At 39.6% G+C, this 20651-nt stretch overlaps 2 protein-coding genes across 3 annotated transcripts in view; both read right to left on the minus strand.

Annotated features, from left to right (window-relative positions):
* The window catches only part of LOC114649272 (promotilin-like), an 81989-nt gene extending 81418 nt beyond the window's left edge, over window positions 1-571 (minus strand). The window contains exon 1 of one of the 2 annotated variants that reach the window (XM_051924390.1): window positions 524-561. The gene's annotated coding sequence lies outside the window, so the exon portion shown is untranslated. Of the gene's footprint in view, window positions 1-523 lie in introns of both variants that reach the window. The other variant, XM_051924391.1, reaches the window with a different exon arrangement.
* Window positions 572-13307: 12736 nt separating this feature from the next.
* LOC114647943 (sodium- and chloride-dependent GABA transporter 2-like) overlaps window positions 13308-20651 on the minus strand; it is a 39137-nt gene continuing 31793 nt past the window's right edge. Inside the window, exons 10-14 of the mRNA XM_028796652.2 lie at window positions 18716-18853; window positions 15820-15922; window positions 14503-14603; window positions 14130-14300; window positions 13308-14027 (exon numbers count right to left, since the gene is read on the minus strand). Of these exons, the coding sequence (XP_028652485.2) occupies window positions 13932-14027; window positions 14130-14300; window positions 14503-14603; window positions 15820-15922; window positions 18716-18853 (609 nt within the window). The 3' untranslated portion in view covers window positions 13308-13931. The remainder of the gene's footprint in view (window positions 14028-14129; window positions 14301-14502; window positions 14604-15819; window positions 15923-18715; window positions 18854-20651) is intronic.

Below are 20651 nucleotides of genomic sequence, written 5' to 3' on the forward strand. Positions count from 1 at the left end.
GATATGTTTACACTTTTTAGATATATTATTTGATGATTTTTTTTCACCCTTCTTATATTCTGTTATAGTTCTGAAGTATGCTTCAATGTTTCTTACGGTATCTACTGATAAGAGCATTGTTTGAATTGCTGTTTTACTCCAAGTGATATTTGTTTTGTTGTCAATATATTAAATTGATTCATCAATATATTTTCTTTTAGATGGTCATCAATAAAGATACAACTAATAAATCTGAAAGACATGCAAAGTGAAAATAATTAGAAAACTGATGGAAATCCAGTTATTGGTAATCTTAGAGGTTTGTGTTTTGAAATGTTTCATAGCAGTTGTCTATAATGTAGAATTATTACTGTACTTCTATCTAAACAAATGTCACTTAGTGTCCATTAATTGATAGGTTTTCCTAAATATGTGTCAATAAGACCAAAGATAAGTATGAAAGAAAAAAAACAGCAAATCTAAGGAAACAAATACAATAATCTAAGAGAGAAAGAATCTATGTAAAGAAGAGGATTCGACTTACAGTTTCCACAGTCTGTTGTTAGTGTTGTGAGTTTTCTTCTTCTTTCTGCTTTACTGGCACAGTTCTCCTTTTATACTCGTAAGATGTGGAATTCTAGGTGGTTATTAGTGTTTTTTACGTCACTGATTATTCATGACGTCTGTGTGTCAAGTATACATTTTAAAATGTTCTGATTTCATAGATACAAGACTGGCAATCAATTTCACTTGAAATGTTGAAGTGTTATCTTGCTGTGACGCTACTGCATTTACACTCATACAATTTGAATACACTACTGGTGTACTTCAAATGTTCAAACTCACAAACTTTGACATTAACTGATCTAAAAAGTTCTGTGAAAGTCAAATGAGATCTTTTTTTTGTGTTTATTCAGAAGAGAATTAGAGACTTAGTGAAAAACATAACACACAGTATTGGACTCACACTTCAGAAGCATGTTGATGGATGCATCTCTTCATTGCAATCTGCATGCATAATTGATAAAAAGAAAAAAAACAATTATTATTAAACACAAGTTTTTTCAATAAATATATCAATAAATAAACAGAAAAACTATTACATTTCCATGTCAGCACCCTTTTTTCTCTAAAAGAAAACAGGGCTTCAACTTAATGGCTATGCTAGAAGAGTATGTATTTAATGAGATTTACACTCATATGAATAGCTTGCTCATATTTAGTTTTAATTGCTGATTTTATATATATATATATATATATATATATATATATATATATATATATATATATATGTATGCCTAGGTCTGATCACAATCTGATAGTTGGGTGGTTACCTACCGTGTAACGCATGTGGTTGGTTGGCCAGCTGGAAGACATCCGCCACTTCCTCTCAGCTGCGAGAAGCAGATCATAGACATGTTATATAGTGCCTGCCAAATAATGCAAAGACTATATGACACATGTTTCACCCTATTTGGGGCTCATCAGGTGTAGTCACTTTTGCGATTGGTAGGTACTATATAACACACACATGTATGTATGTACATATATATGTTTATATATTGTGGCAGACAGCTGGGGGCCTTCTGAGGAGAGGACCAGGGGAGAGGACTTGTCAACAGCAGTACCTCCTCCGGGACACGAGAGGGCAGCATCCCTGGTCTGCATCAGGGCCATGGGCTTGGAGCTTGGAAGTTCAACCATGCTGGGACCTGTGGCCACCAAGCAGGGGCGCTTGGACAGCTCTGGAGCTGCAGTGTGTGCACGCCTTCGTCTGCTGTGCTGGGCTGTCCACAAAATAATTTTTTTGTTGGGTCCCTTGCCGGTTAACAGGCAGACAGTCCCTTCTAGGATGCCATTGTGGAAGTTTCCAGCCCAGATCACAGACAGATGCAGGATACCCAAGTCCAAAAACCTCCATCCATCCATCCATATATTATCCACCACTTATCCGAGGTCGGGTCGCGGGGACAGCAGCCTAAGCAGGGAAGCCTAGACCTCCCTCTCCCCGGCCACCTCCTCCAGCTCCTCTGGGAGGACCCCGAGGCGTTGCAAGGCCAGCCGTGAGATATAATCCCTCCAGCGTGTCCTGGGTCTGCCCTGTGGCCTTCTCCCTGTGGGGCATGCCCGGAACACCCCCCCCAGGGAGGCGTCCAGGGGGCATCCTAACCAGATGCCCGAACCACCTCAACTGACTCCTCTCAATGCGGAGGAGCAGCGACTCTACTCCGAGTCTATCCCAGATAACTGAACTCCTCACCCTGTCTCTAAGGAAAAGTCCAGCCACCCTGTGGAGAAAACTAATTTCGGCCTGTATCCGCGATCTTGCTCTTTCGGTCACTACCCAAAGCTCATGGCCATAGGTGAGGGTAGGAACGTAGATCGACTGGTAAATCGACAGCCTCGCCTTTTGGCTCAGCTATCTCTTCACCACGACAGACCATTGCAGAGCCCGCATTACTGCAGATGCTGCAACAACCCGTCTGTCAACCTCCCACTCCATTCTTCCCTCACTCGTGAACAAGACCCCGAGATACCTGAACTCCTCCACTTGAGGCAGTACTGTGTTCCCAACCCGGAGAGAGCATTCCACCCTTTTCCGGTTGAGAACCATGGCCTCGGATTTAGAGGTGCTGACTCTCATCCCAGCTGCTTCGTACTCGGCTGCGAACCACTCCAGTGAGAGCTGGAGGTCACTGTCCGATGAAGCCAACAGAACCACATCGTCCTCAAATAGCAGAGATGAGATTCTGAGGTCACCGAACAAGACCCCCTCCGCTCCTTGGCTGTGCCTAGAAATTCTGTCCATATAACTTATGAACAGAATCGGTGACAAAGGGCAGCCCTGGCGGAGTCCAACCTCAACAGGAAAACAGGTCTGCAATGCGGACCAAGCTCCTGCTCCTCCTGTAGAGGTACTGAATGGCTCGTAACAACAAGCCTTGTACCCCGTACTCTTGAGGCACACCCCACAGGATGCTTCGAGGGACCTGGTCCAATGCCTTCTCCAAATCCACAAAACACATGTGGACTGGTTGGGCAAACTCCCATGCCCCCTCCAGGATCCTGGCCAGGGTGTAGAACTGGTCCAGTGTTCCACGGCCGGGACAGAATCTGCATTGTTCCTCTTGAATCCGAGATTCAACCATCGACCGAACTCTCTTCTCCAGCACCCCTGAATAGACCTTACTGGGGAGGCTGAGGAGTGTGATCCCCCTATAGCTGGAGCACATCTTCCGGTCACCCTTCTTAAAAAGGGGAACCACCACCCCGGTTTGTCAATCCAGAGGCACTGCACTGTACACAGTGTTGGTGGAGCACCGCTTCCCCTTCCTGAGGCACCTGACGGTTTGCCAGAACCTTCTCGGTGCTGACCAAAAGTCGTTTTCCATGGCTTCCCCAAACTCCTCCTATGCCCGAGTTTTTGCCTCTGCAACAGCCGATGCCGCCACGTGCTTGGCCCGCCGGTACCCCTCAGCTGCCTCTGGAGTCCCACTGGTCAACCAGACCCAATAGGAAGTCCAAAAACACACACGTTTATATTCTTCTTTTCACACAGTGCACAAACCCCACAATATTCAGTCCTTTTCCTTCCTTCTCTTTTACTGCTGCCTCTACTCCTACTGTATACCGCAAGCTCTGTCCTCTGCCTTCTGACTCTGACTACTTGCATGGAGTGAGGTGGTCTCTTTTATACTGCACCCGGATGTGCTTCAGCTGTTCCCCGATCATCTTCCAGCAGCACTTATGGGTGTGGCGGAAGTGATGCATGGGAACCCAGATCCTCTTCTAGTAGCATTTCCGGGTGTGGCAGAAGTGCTGCAGACCAAGGCTCCGGAGCTGTCCAGGCACCCCCTGTCGGAGGCCACTTATGAATTACTGTGGCTAGAACATTTGTGTTTAAGCAAAGTCATTGAGAAATTAATTTACTACCTCCATAATGGCAGAAAGAAGAACAATGACACCTGCTGAGCTTCACACACATTGCAGAAGGTGAATATGTGACAAAGAATAAGAAGACAAGACACTGAAACACACACACACAAGAATATAACTTTTTAAGTAGTGGCAACCTAGTGTCCCTAAAGGGTGGCAAAGTGACCTCTGGTCATGTGTTAATGGCAAACTGATCCAGAAACTAAGTGGTAACCACCATAATGGCAGAAAGAAAAAGAAGAGCCTCAAGCACATCATGGATAGTGATTTAGTAATGAAGAACAAGAAGGAATAAGCAGACAAGACATTGAAGCACATAGACAAGGAAGAAGTAATCCTGAATATTGCCTGATATGATGTGGATATTCAAAACATTTTAGGTTATGGCAACCTGATGTCTACTGTTCTGGTGGATAGAAACTTTTTCTAAGAAAACCAGGGTCCTTCTGTTCAGAATTAATTATTAAGTGTACTTATTATGTTTGTTTATCATTGACCATCAAACTTTATTAAATGTAAACAGAGAATGGCAAAGTGAACTGTGGTCCTGTGTTTACAGCACAAAACCACAAATAGCAGAAAGAAAAAAGAAGTGACATCTACCGAGCATCAAACAAATCACAGAATTCATTAAAAAAAGTAAAAAGAGAGGACACTGAACTGCATTGATAAGTATAACATAAGTTCAACTTCAAAATGAGCCTAGTCACTCTTCTCTATACCTTTTGTAGCATTTGTGATGTGCATCTCATCTGGCGTTTGCGGTGTTCCCTTTCTGTCATAGTGGAAGGACAGAGGGAGATATGGGCTTGGGTTATGTGTTCAGAAAATATGCTGGGTGGAATTCCTGTGATGTCTCATAATAAATGATAGAATAAAATAGCAATGTAAAATACACAGAACAATGGAGAAATCAGAGTCTTGTCATAATATATTAAGATATGACCTCCTCCAACTAAGACCTGGATGATGTGGACAAGAATATAATTAATAAGCTGGTTAAGTTTGCAGATGACACTAAACTAGCTTGAAGAGAAGATAATGGAGAATAAGCTACATTTTACAGGGAGATGTGGATTAGCACACAGGCTTGGTCAGATTTTTGGCTAATGAAAGTAAAATGTAAGTAAACGTAAAATATTATAATAACATTTTAGGCTCTGCAAAAATCCATCTGTTGCGCATTTACTCTTATGTAACAAGAGCTTAACAAACACTCTTTTTTGTCTTCATAACACAAAGCATTGGTAAAGTGTTTATTCATCTTTGTAATGTCACCTCCTAACAAAACGTCACTTTGGAGTGGTCTGAGGTGGCTTAACTGAGACCCATTTTTCTTGATGTTGCATATTTAGTATAAGACCTGTGAATCCTTCATATTAAGAAGTCATTGCACCATCATGTCAATATGATACACTACACAGAAAGGAATAGCTGATATACTGATGTTTTACAAGTGTTATGAAGACCAAGTGAAATCTTTGTTAAAGTCTTGTTACATTAGAGGAAATGAGGAACAGATGCATTTCTGCAGTACCTAAACTAAAGTGTTACCAGTATTGCACATAGGAAGAAAGAGTATTAGATTTAAATGTACAATGGGAGGTCTGAATCTTGAAAGTACACCTTATAAAAAGGACCTAGGAATCACAATGAACTCATCACTCTCTATATCCTGAGAGTATAGAGAAGTGATAAAGAAAGCTAATAGGACGTTAGGTTATGTAGCACAATGTGTGGAGTTCAAGTCAAGGGAGGTTATGCTTACGATATGTGATGCACTAGTGAGGCCTCACATGAAGTACTGTATTCAGTTCTGCTCTCCATATTACAAAAAGACATAGCAGTGATAGAGAAAGTTTAGAGGAGACTGACAAGGCTGATTAGAGGTCTGTAAGGTATGAACTATGAGGAGAGATTGAAGGAGTTAAACCTTTTCAATTTAAGTAAATGTGCAAAATTATGAAAGGAGTTATTACAGTAGATCCAAGTTCTTACTGTAGTTTAAAATAAATTCTGCAGCAAGAACATGGATGCAGAGCTGGAAACTTGTTAAGAGCAGATTTCACATAAATGTTAGAAAGTTTGTCTTCACACAAAGAACCATAGGTACATGGAATAAATTACAAATTACTGTTGTGGAGAGCAGGACTTTAGGGACCTTCAAATCTTGATTTAATGTTATTTTGGATGATCTAGATGAATAGAATTGACATGCTTTTTTGGGCTGAAAGGCTTGTTCTCGTCAAACCTGTTCTTAGAAAAAGTGCCATTATGAACAATGCTGCACATACTGTCTCTGACACACTAACACTGAATACTTTCAGCCAACAAATACTGTTATACCAACAGCAGTATGTCTAGATAATGCCTCACTGTGACAAGAACTGCCAAGTCAGAACTTTTCTTTCTTTTATATTTTCTTGCTTTATAGTAATTCTGGTGTGTGTTCATACCAAAGTGAGTGTGTATATTTATTTATTTATTTATTTTCTTATCAACTTATTTATGCATTTATTTACTTAAAGACCAGCTGTAAAAAGTCAGATAGCCCCCTGGGGAAGAATAAAGTTATACTGTATATATCTATGAAAATATTGAAATCGTTGACAGCGTATATCACATATGCTTACAGAACTCCACAATGTGGTGAGAAAATAACATTGATCTCTAAAATTAAAGTTCTATTAGATCATGATAAAATAAATGCATGTGAACATTCAGTGATCCATGGAAGTTTTCTTCTTTCAGCTTTAGAATTCTTAGGGTTCTGTTTTGTGAAATTGCTTCATGTACCATTTTTATGGTCTTGTCCGTGGTGAAAAATGTGAGTTTTTGATGCAGTTATATCTTAAATATCAACAAGTTTGCAAGTCATTTTTCCCAAAAGAACTAAATGAAATACTCTTTTTATCTCTTTTTCTTCTCTTCCAGTAAAATACAGCGAGCTAAGAGAACCTCTCTGCAAATTATGAACATTTGTATGAAAGAGGTAAATAAAAACACATTGGCTTGCAGGAGAGGGCATTTATGTGATTAATGCTTTGACATTTAAGGCACATTTGGGCATTTATTTCCATATTTAATTTTTAATAAGATGTGCTGCAATTGAGCTGTTTTATCTGTCTAACTCTGCCATCATACATATCTGTTCTGTATGAATTTTCCAACACCGCATTGTGTGTTTGTCTAGTTTTGGAACTTTAAAAACTGAATGGTTTTACAACCTAGAAAGAACTGTTTTGTTGTCATAAAGTGTTATAAATTCAAAAGGCATTAGGAGCAAACTGCTGACAACCTTTTTTTATAGCCACTTAATGAGACTTCCTAGTTTCACTTCCCTGCTGTTTTTCAACCATAAATAAGGACATACATTATTGTTAAAAATAATGAAGCTATCATAGAGATGTTGTCTATTGTACATGGATACAGAAAAGCTTGCTGTAAGTTGTTTGCTTAGTAACAACATTGTAAAGGTGAGCCACAGATTTATGCCTGACTGGTTTATGACATATGAACAAGGCAAATTGAGTCTTTACAGTTCTTGGAAAAGCAGCTGTCTATTCATAGGGAGTGCGTTTCATGGTTGAGTTTTTTATTGCTCCACATAGTATCTCTATGTGTCTTCTGTTTCCATATGCAATTAAGTGTGCTAGATAAAGACCAATTTTTCAGTTAGCTATAGATACTGTATGATAGGTGTAGCCCTGCCAGACATACTGTAGAAAGGTAACTTCACAAGGGGAACCTAGCTGTAGTACCACCCGAGGAATTACCTACACTGTTTAGATTTGATTATGTCCTAGCTGTGTTTTCATGGGTCCTCTCGTCTTCCTAAAATAATTTTAATTCAAAGTTGGTAGTAGTGTCAGACTGGATGTATGCAGTAGTGAGCCTTGCAGTGGACTGGCATCCCATCCAGGGCTTCTACTTGTCAAGCTAAGATAGGCTCTGGCTTCCTAAATTTGACTAAGTGGTTCAATTTACAGTATATGTTCTTTTCATAGGAATGGATTCATTGCACAAGCTATAGTAAGATCATTCAGTGCTATTTTCTTGTACAAGGTAACATTATAAAATTCTGAATATCATTGTAAAAGCAGAGGAAGACTCGTAAGACTTGAGTTTGACTACACTCATTGACCGAATGAGGTTTACTCACCCACATCAATGCCACTTTCCTTCATGAACCCTGTTTTTTGCCCACATCTTAAAGTTTTGCAAGTTGTTAATTGGTGGCTCAACTGATCGTTTGTACACTATGAAGGAATGGCATTTTCAAGCAGGTGACTGAAACCCAGAAATCAGGATTTAATTTGGAAACCACCAAATTTAAAGCACCCACACTTGGAGACAGAACATCCTTTCACAGTGTGAATGTGTTTTGGGGCAGATAGTACCAGAAGTTTTGGATTGTGGCTCAGCACCCATCCTTCCTGTTTGTTTGATGAGCAAAATGTATGTCGTTGTGATGTTCTTGGTTTTAAGTCTGTACTGAACTTAACATTCATTTCCAGTCACATCTGAGTTACTTATTATTTTATTTTATATATTTGGTTGATTGCTTTATTAAAGGGATTTACAACTCTCACGCTCAGTCTTGGGTTCCACTGTGGGTGCAGATTTTCATCCCAACCAACTTGTACCCTAATTAACCAGGCTGTTGTTTGCTGCTTCCTGTGTTTTGGTGTAAACACAGAAATTACAAACTGGGCTTGTTCAATTTTTACTGGAATGTGGCAAACAGTTATGTATGTTACATGGAGATAATTGAATGTTTTTTTCTATCTTGGTTTTAAAGATTTTAATCAACATTATTTATTGAGCCCCCCAGTGGTTGTGACCATAAAGTAGCTGCAGTGGTTCAGTGTTTTATGTTGTTTACCCCATTGTCTGTTTTTCTTGTTTTAAATTGTAATTATTAGGATACAATTAAGGGAGCAAACTCCACTGAAAATATGTGAATTAATGGGAAAATGACAAAAGACAGTTGGTCATTTAAACCAAAGGCAAAATAAAACCAAAAACTAAAATCCAAAAACATACCTTTAATAAAGCGAGAACACAAACAGAAGTTGATAACTAACCACAGCACAACAGTGGAAGCGCTTTACCTTACATACATACTAAAGTCAGTATCTTGGGTGGCACCACCTCCATAGGTCCCACATAAACGAAAAAGGGCAGATAACTGAATAAATGCCATATTTAAATGATATCATGAATATGGAAAGGAGTGTTTGGCTCGTGGGAATACTCCGTTATTATTTGTGGGGGCGTAAGTTTACCTTGGTGACCTGTCACGCTCTCCTTCAATGGCTCTACAGGCAGTAGGATACAAACAGTCATCTTATGCAGTGGTTGTTGTGCTTGCAGCTGTTTGATTTTATTGTCCGTCAGTGTGGGGCTCCGAACATTTAACACTAGAATTACCAGAGCCTACGAAAAAACATGTAGATCCGTCCTACCTTAAATCGCTTCACACCTCTCCATCAGCGTCTTTTGCCCTGTAAATGTGTCGATAAGCAGCAAGCAGCCTGCTATCTCATCCCCCACTGCCGCACAGGTTTCTCAGCTCAAGTCTGTTTACCTGCGTGTCAGTTGCTTGGAGTTGTATAGAGTGAGAAGTCAAGCAAAATGACACCTTTTATAAATACTATATCGTTATTTGGAAGACATGCATTTCATGTATGTTCCGTGTCTACAACAATCTATGTACAGTAAACACATCATTAAAACAAACGTTTTTCATGTTTTAGTAATAATTGACAAAATGTAGACATGAAGTGTATAATGTGTTAAGCCTCAATTCCAAATATCAAATAAACACTTTCATAAAAGGTACAAATATAACAGAACAAGTGCGCTTCTATTCAAGTATATAACTGCAGAAAAAGAACCCGCGTTAGGGTGCGACATTGACACGCATTTGCTACGATCGCTTTGGTGGCGCAACGGTATCAACTGTTGACTGGTAATCAAAACTTCACGGGTTTTGTGACGTCACAGGTGAAGTTTAAATGTGCTTATTGACACATTTACAGGACAAAAGATGCTGATAGAGAGGTGCGAAGCAATTTAAGGTGGGATGGATCTATGAGTTTTTTCGTAGGCTCTGGTAATTCTAGTGTTAAAAGACCGAGCTGTGGGCATCCTGTGCTCTCTCACTCTCCTGTCTCTCTTCCCCCAGACTCCCTCTGCTTCGGCCACTGCTACCATCCTGCTGGATCCCCTTGATGAAGAAGACTGTGTTCTTTTGAGCAGGAGTCGGGGCCGATGCATCAAGTTTGACGGCTGTTCCTTGTAAGGCCGGATCGCCTCTGTAGCAGACTTGTGTTTGTGTCTGGCAGAACAGCAATAAAGTTTCTACTCCTTGGAAAACCTGCTGAACTCTCCTGTGAAACTTTGTGACCCAAGCCTGACAATATAAAACAATTTTATATACATGTGAAATGACAACATCCACACTTGCGGCTTCGAGGTCCTGCTTTTCCCACCCAAAGGTTATTTAAACAAAAATGTTACCAGAAGTCAGTGTTCACTTCTGGACTAATGACAGAACAAAATGGAGAACCACAGCAGAGAGCAAGTCTTTTCCTAGCCTGAGACAGAAGCACCGAAGGATGTATATGTCTGAGATAAATTTCTTTTCCATCTCGTTTTTTCTTTTGTGCACATTAAATGGGGTCCCCAGCCCTTTATACTGTATATTGTTGTGGTCAAAAAACCTATGCAAAGAAATGATGTTTGTGTGATCATTTTTCCACAAAGCCTATTTTTGTGTATTAGGGATAGCTTGCTTACCTGTGAAATGTAGGCTTGATTGCGAAACATTTAACGGTTACTCCTTTCTGAACATTTTACAGTATTTGTATTGTTACTACATATGTACAGGGTTCTTGCCTGGTTAAGTGATTAGTAAACAATAAAAAAAATGAAAAAGAGAACATTCTAGTACTTAGGTGGAGTTCCCAGTACATTCTAGCAGTAAGTGGAAACTTTCAGAAGATTATCATAGTAAGCAGGAGTTTCTGTTTTATTTCTAATTTATTTGAGGTCTACACAGATATTTTTAGAAACATCTAGTAATGACTTTGTCTATATGAAGTGTTGATAACTTCATAACTTATAAATCATTACACCTACAACAGCCAATAACACAAGGCTTCATAGACGAGTATGTATTAGAACTGAACAAGCTGTAGGAACTGAAATGGTCTGGATTTCATGCTGTCTTCAAGTTACTGAAGTAGTGTTGTCAAACATCTTCTCTTTCTTATTCGGTCAAACAGAAGCCCCATCATCTGCTATGTGGAAGCAATTTCAGAATGAAATCAAAATGCATATTCTGCGGGTACTGATGATCCATTTGCAGACCCAATAATGTTCAAACTGCGACATGAAAAATTTGACTACTTACAGTCCACACGCCCTTGAAGCCCAGCATCCAAGTGAGAATTATCAGGAATTTTTACATTTCTCACTCTTGTTTCTTGGTGTAGTAAGTCATTTCGAGCTCCAGGTCTGACACCACTCCAGGTGAAAGGGAAAAGACATTTATGTATTTAAAATATTCCTTTTTAAGGCTCAGTTCAGGTTGGCTGCATATAAATTCAGAATTATCACAGATTTTGCTCGATTTGTTAGTTTTCTTTTTATCAGACAGTGGAACAAAGCACCATTTGCATTCAATAAAATCAAATTTTTGTCATTTCATTAAGACTTACCCAAATCAGGCTTGTTGCCGGCAGTGCATATGCAGCATTTTCAATGCATCTCTGACTTTTGTTGGAACATTTGACAGGCTTAGCTCTTTTTGATAACATGGTCTTAGCAGAAACACAGGAAAGGGAAAGATGGTGCAAAGCTTGCCGCGACCACAGTTTCCAGACATTGTTTGATATCTTAAGCTGAAAATAAATCTGAACAACTGAAGTTGCAGGATCTGGTAACAGAAAGAGCAACGTATTTCTTTGATGTTCTAATGGAAAATAGCAATAAAGTCTCAGTCGGTTATCAAGATACCATCAGAAAAGTGTACAGATGATTTAGACTTCAATGAATTTGAAGAACTATTGGCACAAATGATGGCAGTGAAAGACGCAGCTAAAGAGGAGTAAATCTCATCAAAAAAAGTACAATGACACACTGACAAAGGACGAGGAACAGAAACAGTTTATTCTTTGTCTGGTCACAAACCATCACAAGAGTCTTCCACCTTCACCAAAGACAGTGCTAATGTTGTAGACCTACATGGAACAGTTGTCTGCTGTTCAGTTCAGACTGTCATGGCCTTGGAATCACAAAGCACATTCAGTAACTCCCAAGGAGGTATCTAAGCAGTCCCAAAAATGCCAGCTACATGGGGAAAACAGTCAAACCTGGCTAGTAATAAGGGCAAACATATAACTTTATGTAATTAAAAGGTTTATTTACACAGAAATGCTTTGAAACAAAAGCAAGCTTTGTGAAGCACAAATGGCAAGTGGAGTTAGCTAAAACACATACAATCAACGTGAACAAGGTCTCAAGAACAAACTGAAAATCCAGTAATTAATAAAAGCACAGATAAAGGCACAAGAAAATTCAACATTCCCAGGCACGTTATTAATGAATCACCAGGAACTGTGGAAGACCCTCCAGATTTATAGGGCAGAGGGCAGATCCAGATGGTGATTGGCAGGTGGCCCTGTCTCCTTCACTATACTGTATATAGAGCATAACAAAGGCAGCGTATAAACAAGATAGAAACCAAAAAATAATGCACATAATCAACAAAAACAACATTAATGTAAATAAATAGCACAACAATTAACATAAAAGACATGAAACAAGATTTTGAACCGGAGTCAGTCTGAAACATGGCACATGTGATATAAAAATTACCAAATGGAGTGACCTCTAAATGTTTTTTATTTTTATTAAAGTTGTGTGTGTTTGGTAAGAACATATTAAAGAATAAGACTAGCCTTGAGGAGAACTTTAATCTGTTAGTTGCTTGCATGAACAGAAGGAAAGCACATACTTTGGTGTACAATGCCAGATTGACTGACGTCTCTAAGACTGTGACTGTGTCTGACTTAACTGTCTGTGAACCCTGCAGAGGTTTATTTTTTATTTCTTCCTGGGATGCTGCTGTCTGGAGTTTTCATTTTCCACTCCTCTGTTTTCAGCTGGCCATAGTTCAACAATTTATGCTAATCACTTTCGAACCACTTTGTATCCTGTTTATTTAAGCAGATCTGTGTCTCTGTGTGAGTACATGTTACTAATTACATAATGAAAACTTTGTAATTGCATTTACCTGTGGACTTGTTACAACATTCTGAACCTGAATATACTGTAATACACAGTGTAGTTAGTAGGTAATTGGTGAAGAGTTTGTTGCCCTTTATATGCTTTAAAGCTAACATAGAGTTTCTAAACCATATATTTCTAAAACATATTAACTTTTAATTTTCTTATATTTAATTCTGTTATCTTGAAAATAATAACCAAATGAACTATAAATTTATTCAATTTGACCTTACTTTGTTTTTAAAAAATAATAAAAACATAAGACCATATATTCTGTGTAGCACACTTAGTTTATTTTAAATAGATTTTAATAATACAAATTTGTAAAAATGTATTTTGCCTCCAGGGAAGCTGAGGTAGTTACTAAATGATGCAGCCTTACATTAAAGCACTAATAATTCTAACGTGTCTAGGTAGAGTTCTGACAACTATGATGTTTATAGTGGCTTATGATATTTCTGGTTAATGCTTGTCTAAAATAGTAATCATTATGCCTCAGAGATTCTGACAACCAGTAATTGTGATAAACATTTTTATGATTATTTTAACACAACCACAGAGAATAATTTGCTGGCAAAAATGCAATCTAATCATTGTGATATCTTTAGATTGTGTGTAGGACAGAGCTCTGCTGTGTGACAAACACATTTGGGAATAGAATATTCTTTTAATAGTGTCTCAGTGTTTATTTTGGAGATCTCTTTTTGACAGATGTGCTTCTACTGCGCAGACGAGTCAGGTCCTGCACTGTTTGCTCTCCTCTGGGTTCTGCATATGTCTGACTGGACGCTGGGCTGGCACAGTAACACCAAACGCTGAAGAGCAGAGAAAAATAAGAGAAAAAGTGAAACCCTTTAAAGTTCTTATACAAGAAATATGTGTGTGTGTGTGTCCCTCAGATTCGGTATACACTGTACCTCACGCAGAGTTCCTTTTGCCAGTGTCATCTTCAAAAGCATCCAAAGTGGTACCAAGGTGATAGAAGACATAGAAAGGACCCAGCCTAGAACATATGCCCAGTATGGATACTCATAAACATTGTTGTATTTCAGTGGGGTGTAATCCACCAGTGAGAAAATAAAAGTACCCTGCAAATGAGAAACAATAGAGAAGCAAAGCAAAGAGTTTTAGCACCAAAATAAGAAACAAGCAGAATGGAGCCTGAGGCTTGACACCTTGACCCATTCTTCAGATGGTTTCATGGTAGCTCTTTGTCACTGTGCTTGACAGACACATTCACATTCATTGGGTAAGTGTTTTGAAAATGTACACATACAAATAAAGACTTACGATGCAAATGATTGGTGTAAAGAAAGTCCAGCAATATTTAATCAGAGGCCAGGGACGATAACCAATCATATCTTCAATGTTTTTATACAGGCGGTCAGCACCTGAAGCAGAAGACATTGAGAAATGACAAATCACGAGTCTAGAGGCACTTTCCAACTCCAGGAACTTTTTTCAGGAATGAGGGACTTGATAGAAACTACAGAAACTTTTGTAGCATTCCCACTGCAGGAACTCTGGCTATTTGTAGTTTCTGATAGGTAGTTCCTGGTACTATTTGAGCTCCTATTCTAGGATATGTACTTTTTATTCAGCCAGAAACTACCATTGGTGTGGCTGAAACATGGAATTTTTTTAATGTGCTGATTAGTTGACCAAAAGCACTGCATCATCTTGCAAATCTGTTAGTAGTTTGGACTTTGGAGAATTATCAGTGAAGATGAAGCACCACATTTCACGCCACATCACTCTACATAACTGCCTACCTGGTATGCCATGCCATGCACTGCACTGAAGCAATAATCTTCCCTATGAAGTCACTATTGCTTTGAAGCAATAAGGTGAAGGCTCCTCTGTGATCTCCTAAACACACCTCACTTCACACCAAATCTCTCCTCTTTGCACATCACATATTTTGCATAAAGGTTACAGTTCCTGTTGTACAGCCAGTGACCACAAGTGGTCCAAGGTCTACATAATACAAGAACTCACTGATTCATGAAGACAAAGTTCCTGCAGTGGGAAACCACCTTGGGAGATCTCCAGGTCACCTCAAGGCAATCAGTCATTACTGTTTCTTAAACCTAACATATTGAATGATCATCAGGAAATAGCGGAATATAAAGAAAAATTAATGCTACGTAAGGGACAAGTTAAGTTGAATTTATTGTAAAAGTTACAGTTTAGAGAAAGACAAGATTTGTCTTTTAGCTGGTAGTAATCAGTCCACAGGTAAGCACTTCTTTACATACACCAAGGTCTACATTTTTGGAAAAAAGAAAGAAAGTGAGAACTGATGACAAGAGCAAGCAGTGCATAAAGTTTAAGTGTAAAAACTATACACTGTATATAGCCAAAGAGTGTTTATAAAAACTGGCTAATCAATAGCATTTCAATATCAAAGCTTTTTTAATCAGCTTCAGTGTAATAATATATTTTTTATATAGTACCTTTCCCAGGGAAGGGAAGGGGAAAACATCATGGCAGGAGTAACATGGCCAGTTGCTAAAATTACATTTATGAAGTAAATATATTTTACAAAATAAAATATTAATATATTTATATTTATTTAGTAAAAGAAGTACAGCTCAGCTCACTTACCGTACACCCACCCAATGCATATGGACTGAAAGATACCAATAAACATAAGACAGGTGCCGTTACATGCATAATAGTCAATAAGCTGGAAGATGTACATCCCACCCTGCAGATCAAAAGACAACAGGAATGATACGTCTAGTCAGTTAAAATATTTTAAATACCCAAGCTTAAGTGTCCACACCTGTGCATATCATTAGGCTATAATTTCCCTGTTGGTCATCACATCACATTGCATTAAATAATCTTATATTTTCGTGTGGTCTAATGATTTCCAGATTTATAGTCTATAAAGATTTTGACAGGTTTGCTTTGTGGACTACTTCTTCTTGCATTTACAGATTGTTTAAATCAGCTTGGTGAGGATCTCACAATAGCAGCTCCACACCTTATTTGTCAAGGAGCAGAGTTCATGCCAAGTGTTCCACCTTTATAAAAGGACAATTGTCTGTGTGTCTGTGGATCCTTCCGGTTTCCGGTTGCTGTATCTCATGTTATTTGCCATTTGCTCTGGAATTTGAAAAAGCAGTGCTAATGTTTTTGATGTGCCTGTTGTTGGGATGAAAATTGTGTTGCATTTTATTACCGCAAATGTTCCTGATATGCCATCTGTTGGACTGACAAATGCAATACATTTACATACTTCAAAATTACAAAATACACTCTAATAGATGGTGCACTGCAAAAGCTAATTCTGAATACACTAAGGTTTATGTTGATTTCTTAGATATCAACCCCTCTTAGACAGGTAGCAAAGCCGGTACTAATACATGACATAGAAGATGCATTGATAATGTAGATAGATAGTCTAAAGTATCTAGTGACATGTTTGATAGTATTATAAAAATCATTATACCACCCCTTCGCTATTTTCACATTTTATTCTTATATATCATTGAATCTCCTGCATGTCCTTGTGGATTTCCTCAGGTTTCTTTCCACAGTCAAAAGACATTCAGGTAAGTTGCATTTGCATTGCTAAATTGGCCCTAGTATGTATGTGTGCGTGTGTTCACCCTGTGATGGGCTGGTGCCCTTTGCAAGGTTATTCTTGCAATGATTTTCTGGGATAGGCTCTGCCAACCTGCCCTAGATAAGCAGTTTATGGAGATAGATGTAGAAATGGATGGACAACACTGAATCACTGATCAACAGAAAAAGACTCTCAAATCTCAAAGAGAAAACAGATCTGTACAAAGTTGTCTTAATTAATTACAAACATCCATCCATCCATCCATTATCCAACCCGCTACATTCTAACTACAGGGTCACTGGGGTCTGCTGGAGCCGATCTCAGCCAACACAGGGCGCAAGGCAGGAAACAAACCCCGGGCAGGTCACCAACCCACTGCAGGGCACACACACACACACACACACACCAAGCACACACTAGGGACAATTTAGAATCAATGCACCTAACCTGCATGTCTTTGGACTGTGGGAGGAAACCAGAATACCCAGGGGAAACCCTTGCAGACACAGGTAGAACATGCAAACTCCATGCAGGGAAGACCTGGGAAGCGAACCCAAGTCTCCTAACTCCCAGCGCTACCCACTGCCAAATATTTGACTGGATAAGTACTCATCTCCTTTAAGTCAGCATTTAATAGACACACCTTTTACAGTCACTACAGCCTTGAGTCTCTGTGCACAGGTCTCTCTTTCTCATTCAGTTTTTTCCATCTGTTTTCCCCATTCTTCTTTGTAAATCTATCCAGGTTCTATCAGGGGATCAAGGGTGAACGACCTTTTTCAAATCCTGCTCCAAATTCTAGATTTTATTGAGATCTGCACTCTGACTGTGCCACTCCAGGACATTAGAGTGGTTCGTTTTTAAGCCATTCTTGTGTAGCTTTAGCTTTATGCTTGGGGTTATGGTCTGGAAAAGAAATCTTTTCCCAAGACATACATTGCTGGCAGAGTGCATCAGGTTTTCATCCAGGATTTATCTGCATTTTGCTGTTTTCCTTTTACCTTTAACAAGCCTTTCAGGACCTGCTGCAGAGAAGCATCCCCACAGCATGATCGTGCCATAACCATGCTTCACAGTAGGGATGGTGCATTTTTCACAATGTGCAATGTTCCAATATGGCATTTAGTCTGATGTCCAAAAAAAATACATTTTGCTCTCATCAGACCGTAGGACTTTCTCCCAGCTGATTTTAGAGTCTCTCTTGTGACCTCTGACAAACTCTAACCAAGATGTCGTATGCATCTTTTCTCTTTGCCACTCTTCATTAAAGCTGCAACTGGCAAAGCCAGTTGCTGTCTGCACAGTTTCTCCAATCTCATCTGTGGGAGCTTGTATCCCCTTTACTGTTCACAGAGGTCTCTTTGTGGCCTTCCTCACTTGTCTACTCGTCCATGATCAGTTAGTGTTTGTGGATGGCCTATTCTGGGCAGATTTACAGCTGTACCATACTCTTACTCTTTCTTAATGATTGACCCAACTGAACTCCAAGGGATATTCATTGACTTTAATATGTTCTTGCCTCCATCCCCTGACTTGTGCTTTTCAATCCCCTTTTCACTGAGTGGGAGTATTCTTTGGTTTTATTTGTGTGGGTTAGGCCACCATACTGACTCACCACACGTTGGCCCTTCCACACACATTTAGACAAATATCAACCGAAACCCCAGACAGTGATCTCTAATGAACTAATTCTGTGACTTCTAAAACCAATTGGCAGCACCAGTGATATTCATATTCATAATAACTGAATGTAATATTATAATAATTTTTGGTTTGAATCTTTATTCACACTAAGTTAATATTGTTGTATAAAGGAGTACTGTGTTTTCAAAGCCACTTATTAAAGTTTCAAAGATCAATCTTGGACATCAAGTTTGTTCAATTACATTTTTACATCAATATCAATTAGAGTTCCTGCTTTCCTACCTCAGTGACCATTAGAAGCCCCACTAAGAAGGAGAGGACACTGGTAACCCCCAACAGCAGCTGTCGTCTTCTTTCTTTTTGAAATAGATGAGGGAACATGTCCACAATGGCTGTCAAAATACTTTCCATGCACACAAACTAGAAAAGTAGAAAGAAGTGTAAGTTATGTTTGAATTATTTGTTGTGCAGGGTTGGGGAACACTCTGTAACACAGCTACACTACTCATTATTTACAAACAAAAGTAACTAAATACAGTATGGTACATTGTTATTATAAAATGTAATGTGTTGCAAACAGTAATTACTTTTTCTTCACTTGTATGAAAAATGGCACGATTCACTGGCCAGAATTTGACCCCCTCAGCACATGCAGGATTAAATCAATATCAATAACTTTTGTTTCATTATTATTAAACTTTGACAGAAGCAGGCAACATGAACTTTTTCATGGTGGCGCGGACACACGCAGCGGCTCGGTGGCTCTCAGCTTTTGGCTTCGTTTTATTTGTAATTAAGTTTTTACTGTTAGTTAAACCACTTGAACCGTTAATCCAGTATGGAAGGGCTGATTTAATTAATATAGAGAAGTGGTTCGAGCTCCACGAATCACCAAGGCTAGACTTTGTTCCAGCAGAGGTACAGCAGACTACTGAGGCTTTTACCATCCCCTCTCTGTGGCCGAGACGGCGGAGGAGACACCATAAACAAAAGCGGAGCAGAAGGAGCGGCATACATGCTAGGCTACATGCTAACCCCTACAGACCGGCTCTTCCCAGTCTCTTCCTCACGAACACCAGGTCTCTCGCCAATACGATGGACGAGATTCGGCTGAGGATCGCCTCACATAGGGTGGACTGCTGTGTGGCAATGATTACCGAGACCAGGCTGGATAATAACATCCCAGAAGCTGTGGTCGAGCTAGAGGGGCGCGTTCTGTTTCGGGCAGACAGGACTGAAGCTTCCGCTAAATGTAAAGGTGGAGGCTGGCGCTGTACATTAATAAATCCTGGTGTACAGCTACAAACATTATTGGAACATACTGCTCCCCCGACTTGGAATATCTGGCAGTGAAATGAAGACCATTCAAGATGGTAAGAAAGTTCTCCTCCATCCTGATAGTGGCTGCTTATATCCCACCGTTAGCTAACGCTAAATTAGCATTGGAATAGCTGTACTGCCTGATTAGCAGACAAATGAATGCCAATCCAGACGCGGCTGTGATTGTGGCTGGTGATTTTAATCATGTAGAATTAAAAGCAGTGCTTCCCAAATTTCGAGGATTTATAAACTTTCCAACTAGAGACAATAGCAATCTGGATCAAGTTTATTGCAACATCCCAGGAGCATACAAGGCTGTAGCAGCCCCACATCTGGGCATGTCAGACCACATCGCAGTGGAGCTGATCCCAGCCTATACTCCCATGATCTGCAAGATGAAGCTACCAGAACAGTACAGGTATGGACTGAGGAGGCATCTTCAGCATTACAGGACTGTTTTGAGCATACTGACTGGGGAGTGTTCAAAGAGGGCTCAGATCTAGTGGGATAAACATCATCTGTCCTATCCTATGTGCAGTTCTGTACTGATGCTGTCCTGCCCACGAAGACCTTTAGGGGGTTTCCAAAACAGAAACCGTGGCTGGACAGTACAGTGAGGTCCCTGCTTAAAGCCTGGGATGCTACATATAGGTCAGGTGACAGGCTGGCTTATAGCAAAGCCTGAAAAGAACTAAAAAAAGGAATAAACCTGGCAAAATACAGATACAAACCGCGTATTGAGGAGTATTTTGATAACAACGACCCACGGAACATGTGGAGAGGCTTAAAGACCATAACGGATTAAAAGCACAGCGATCAGCAGGTCAGCTATGACCCTAGTCTCCCTGACACCTTGAACAGTTTCTTTGCATGCTTTGATGCATCCAGCAGCAGGGAG

Source organism: Erpetoichthys calabaricus, chromosome 3 (genome assembly GCF_900747795.2).
Source record: "Erpetoichthys calabaricus chromosome 3, fErpCal1.3, whole genome shotgun sequence".
Lineage (NCBI taxonomy): Eukaryota > Metazoa > Chordata > Cladistia > Polypteriformes > Polypteridae > Erpetoichthys > Erpetoichthys calabaricus.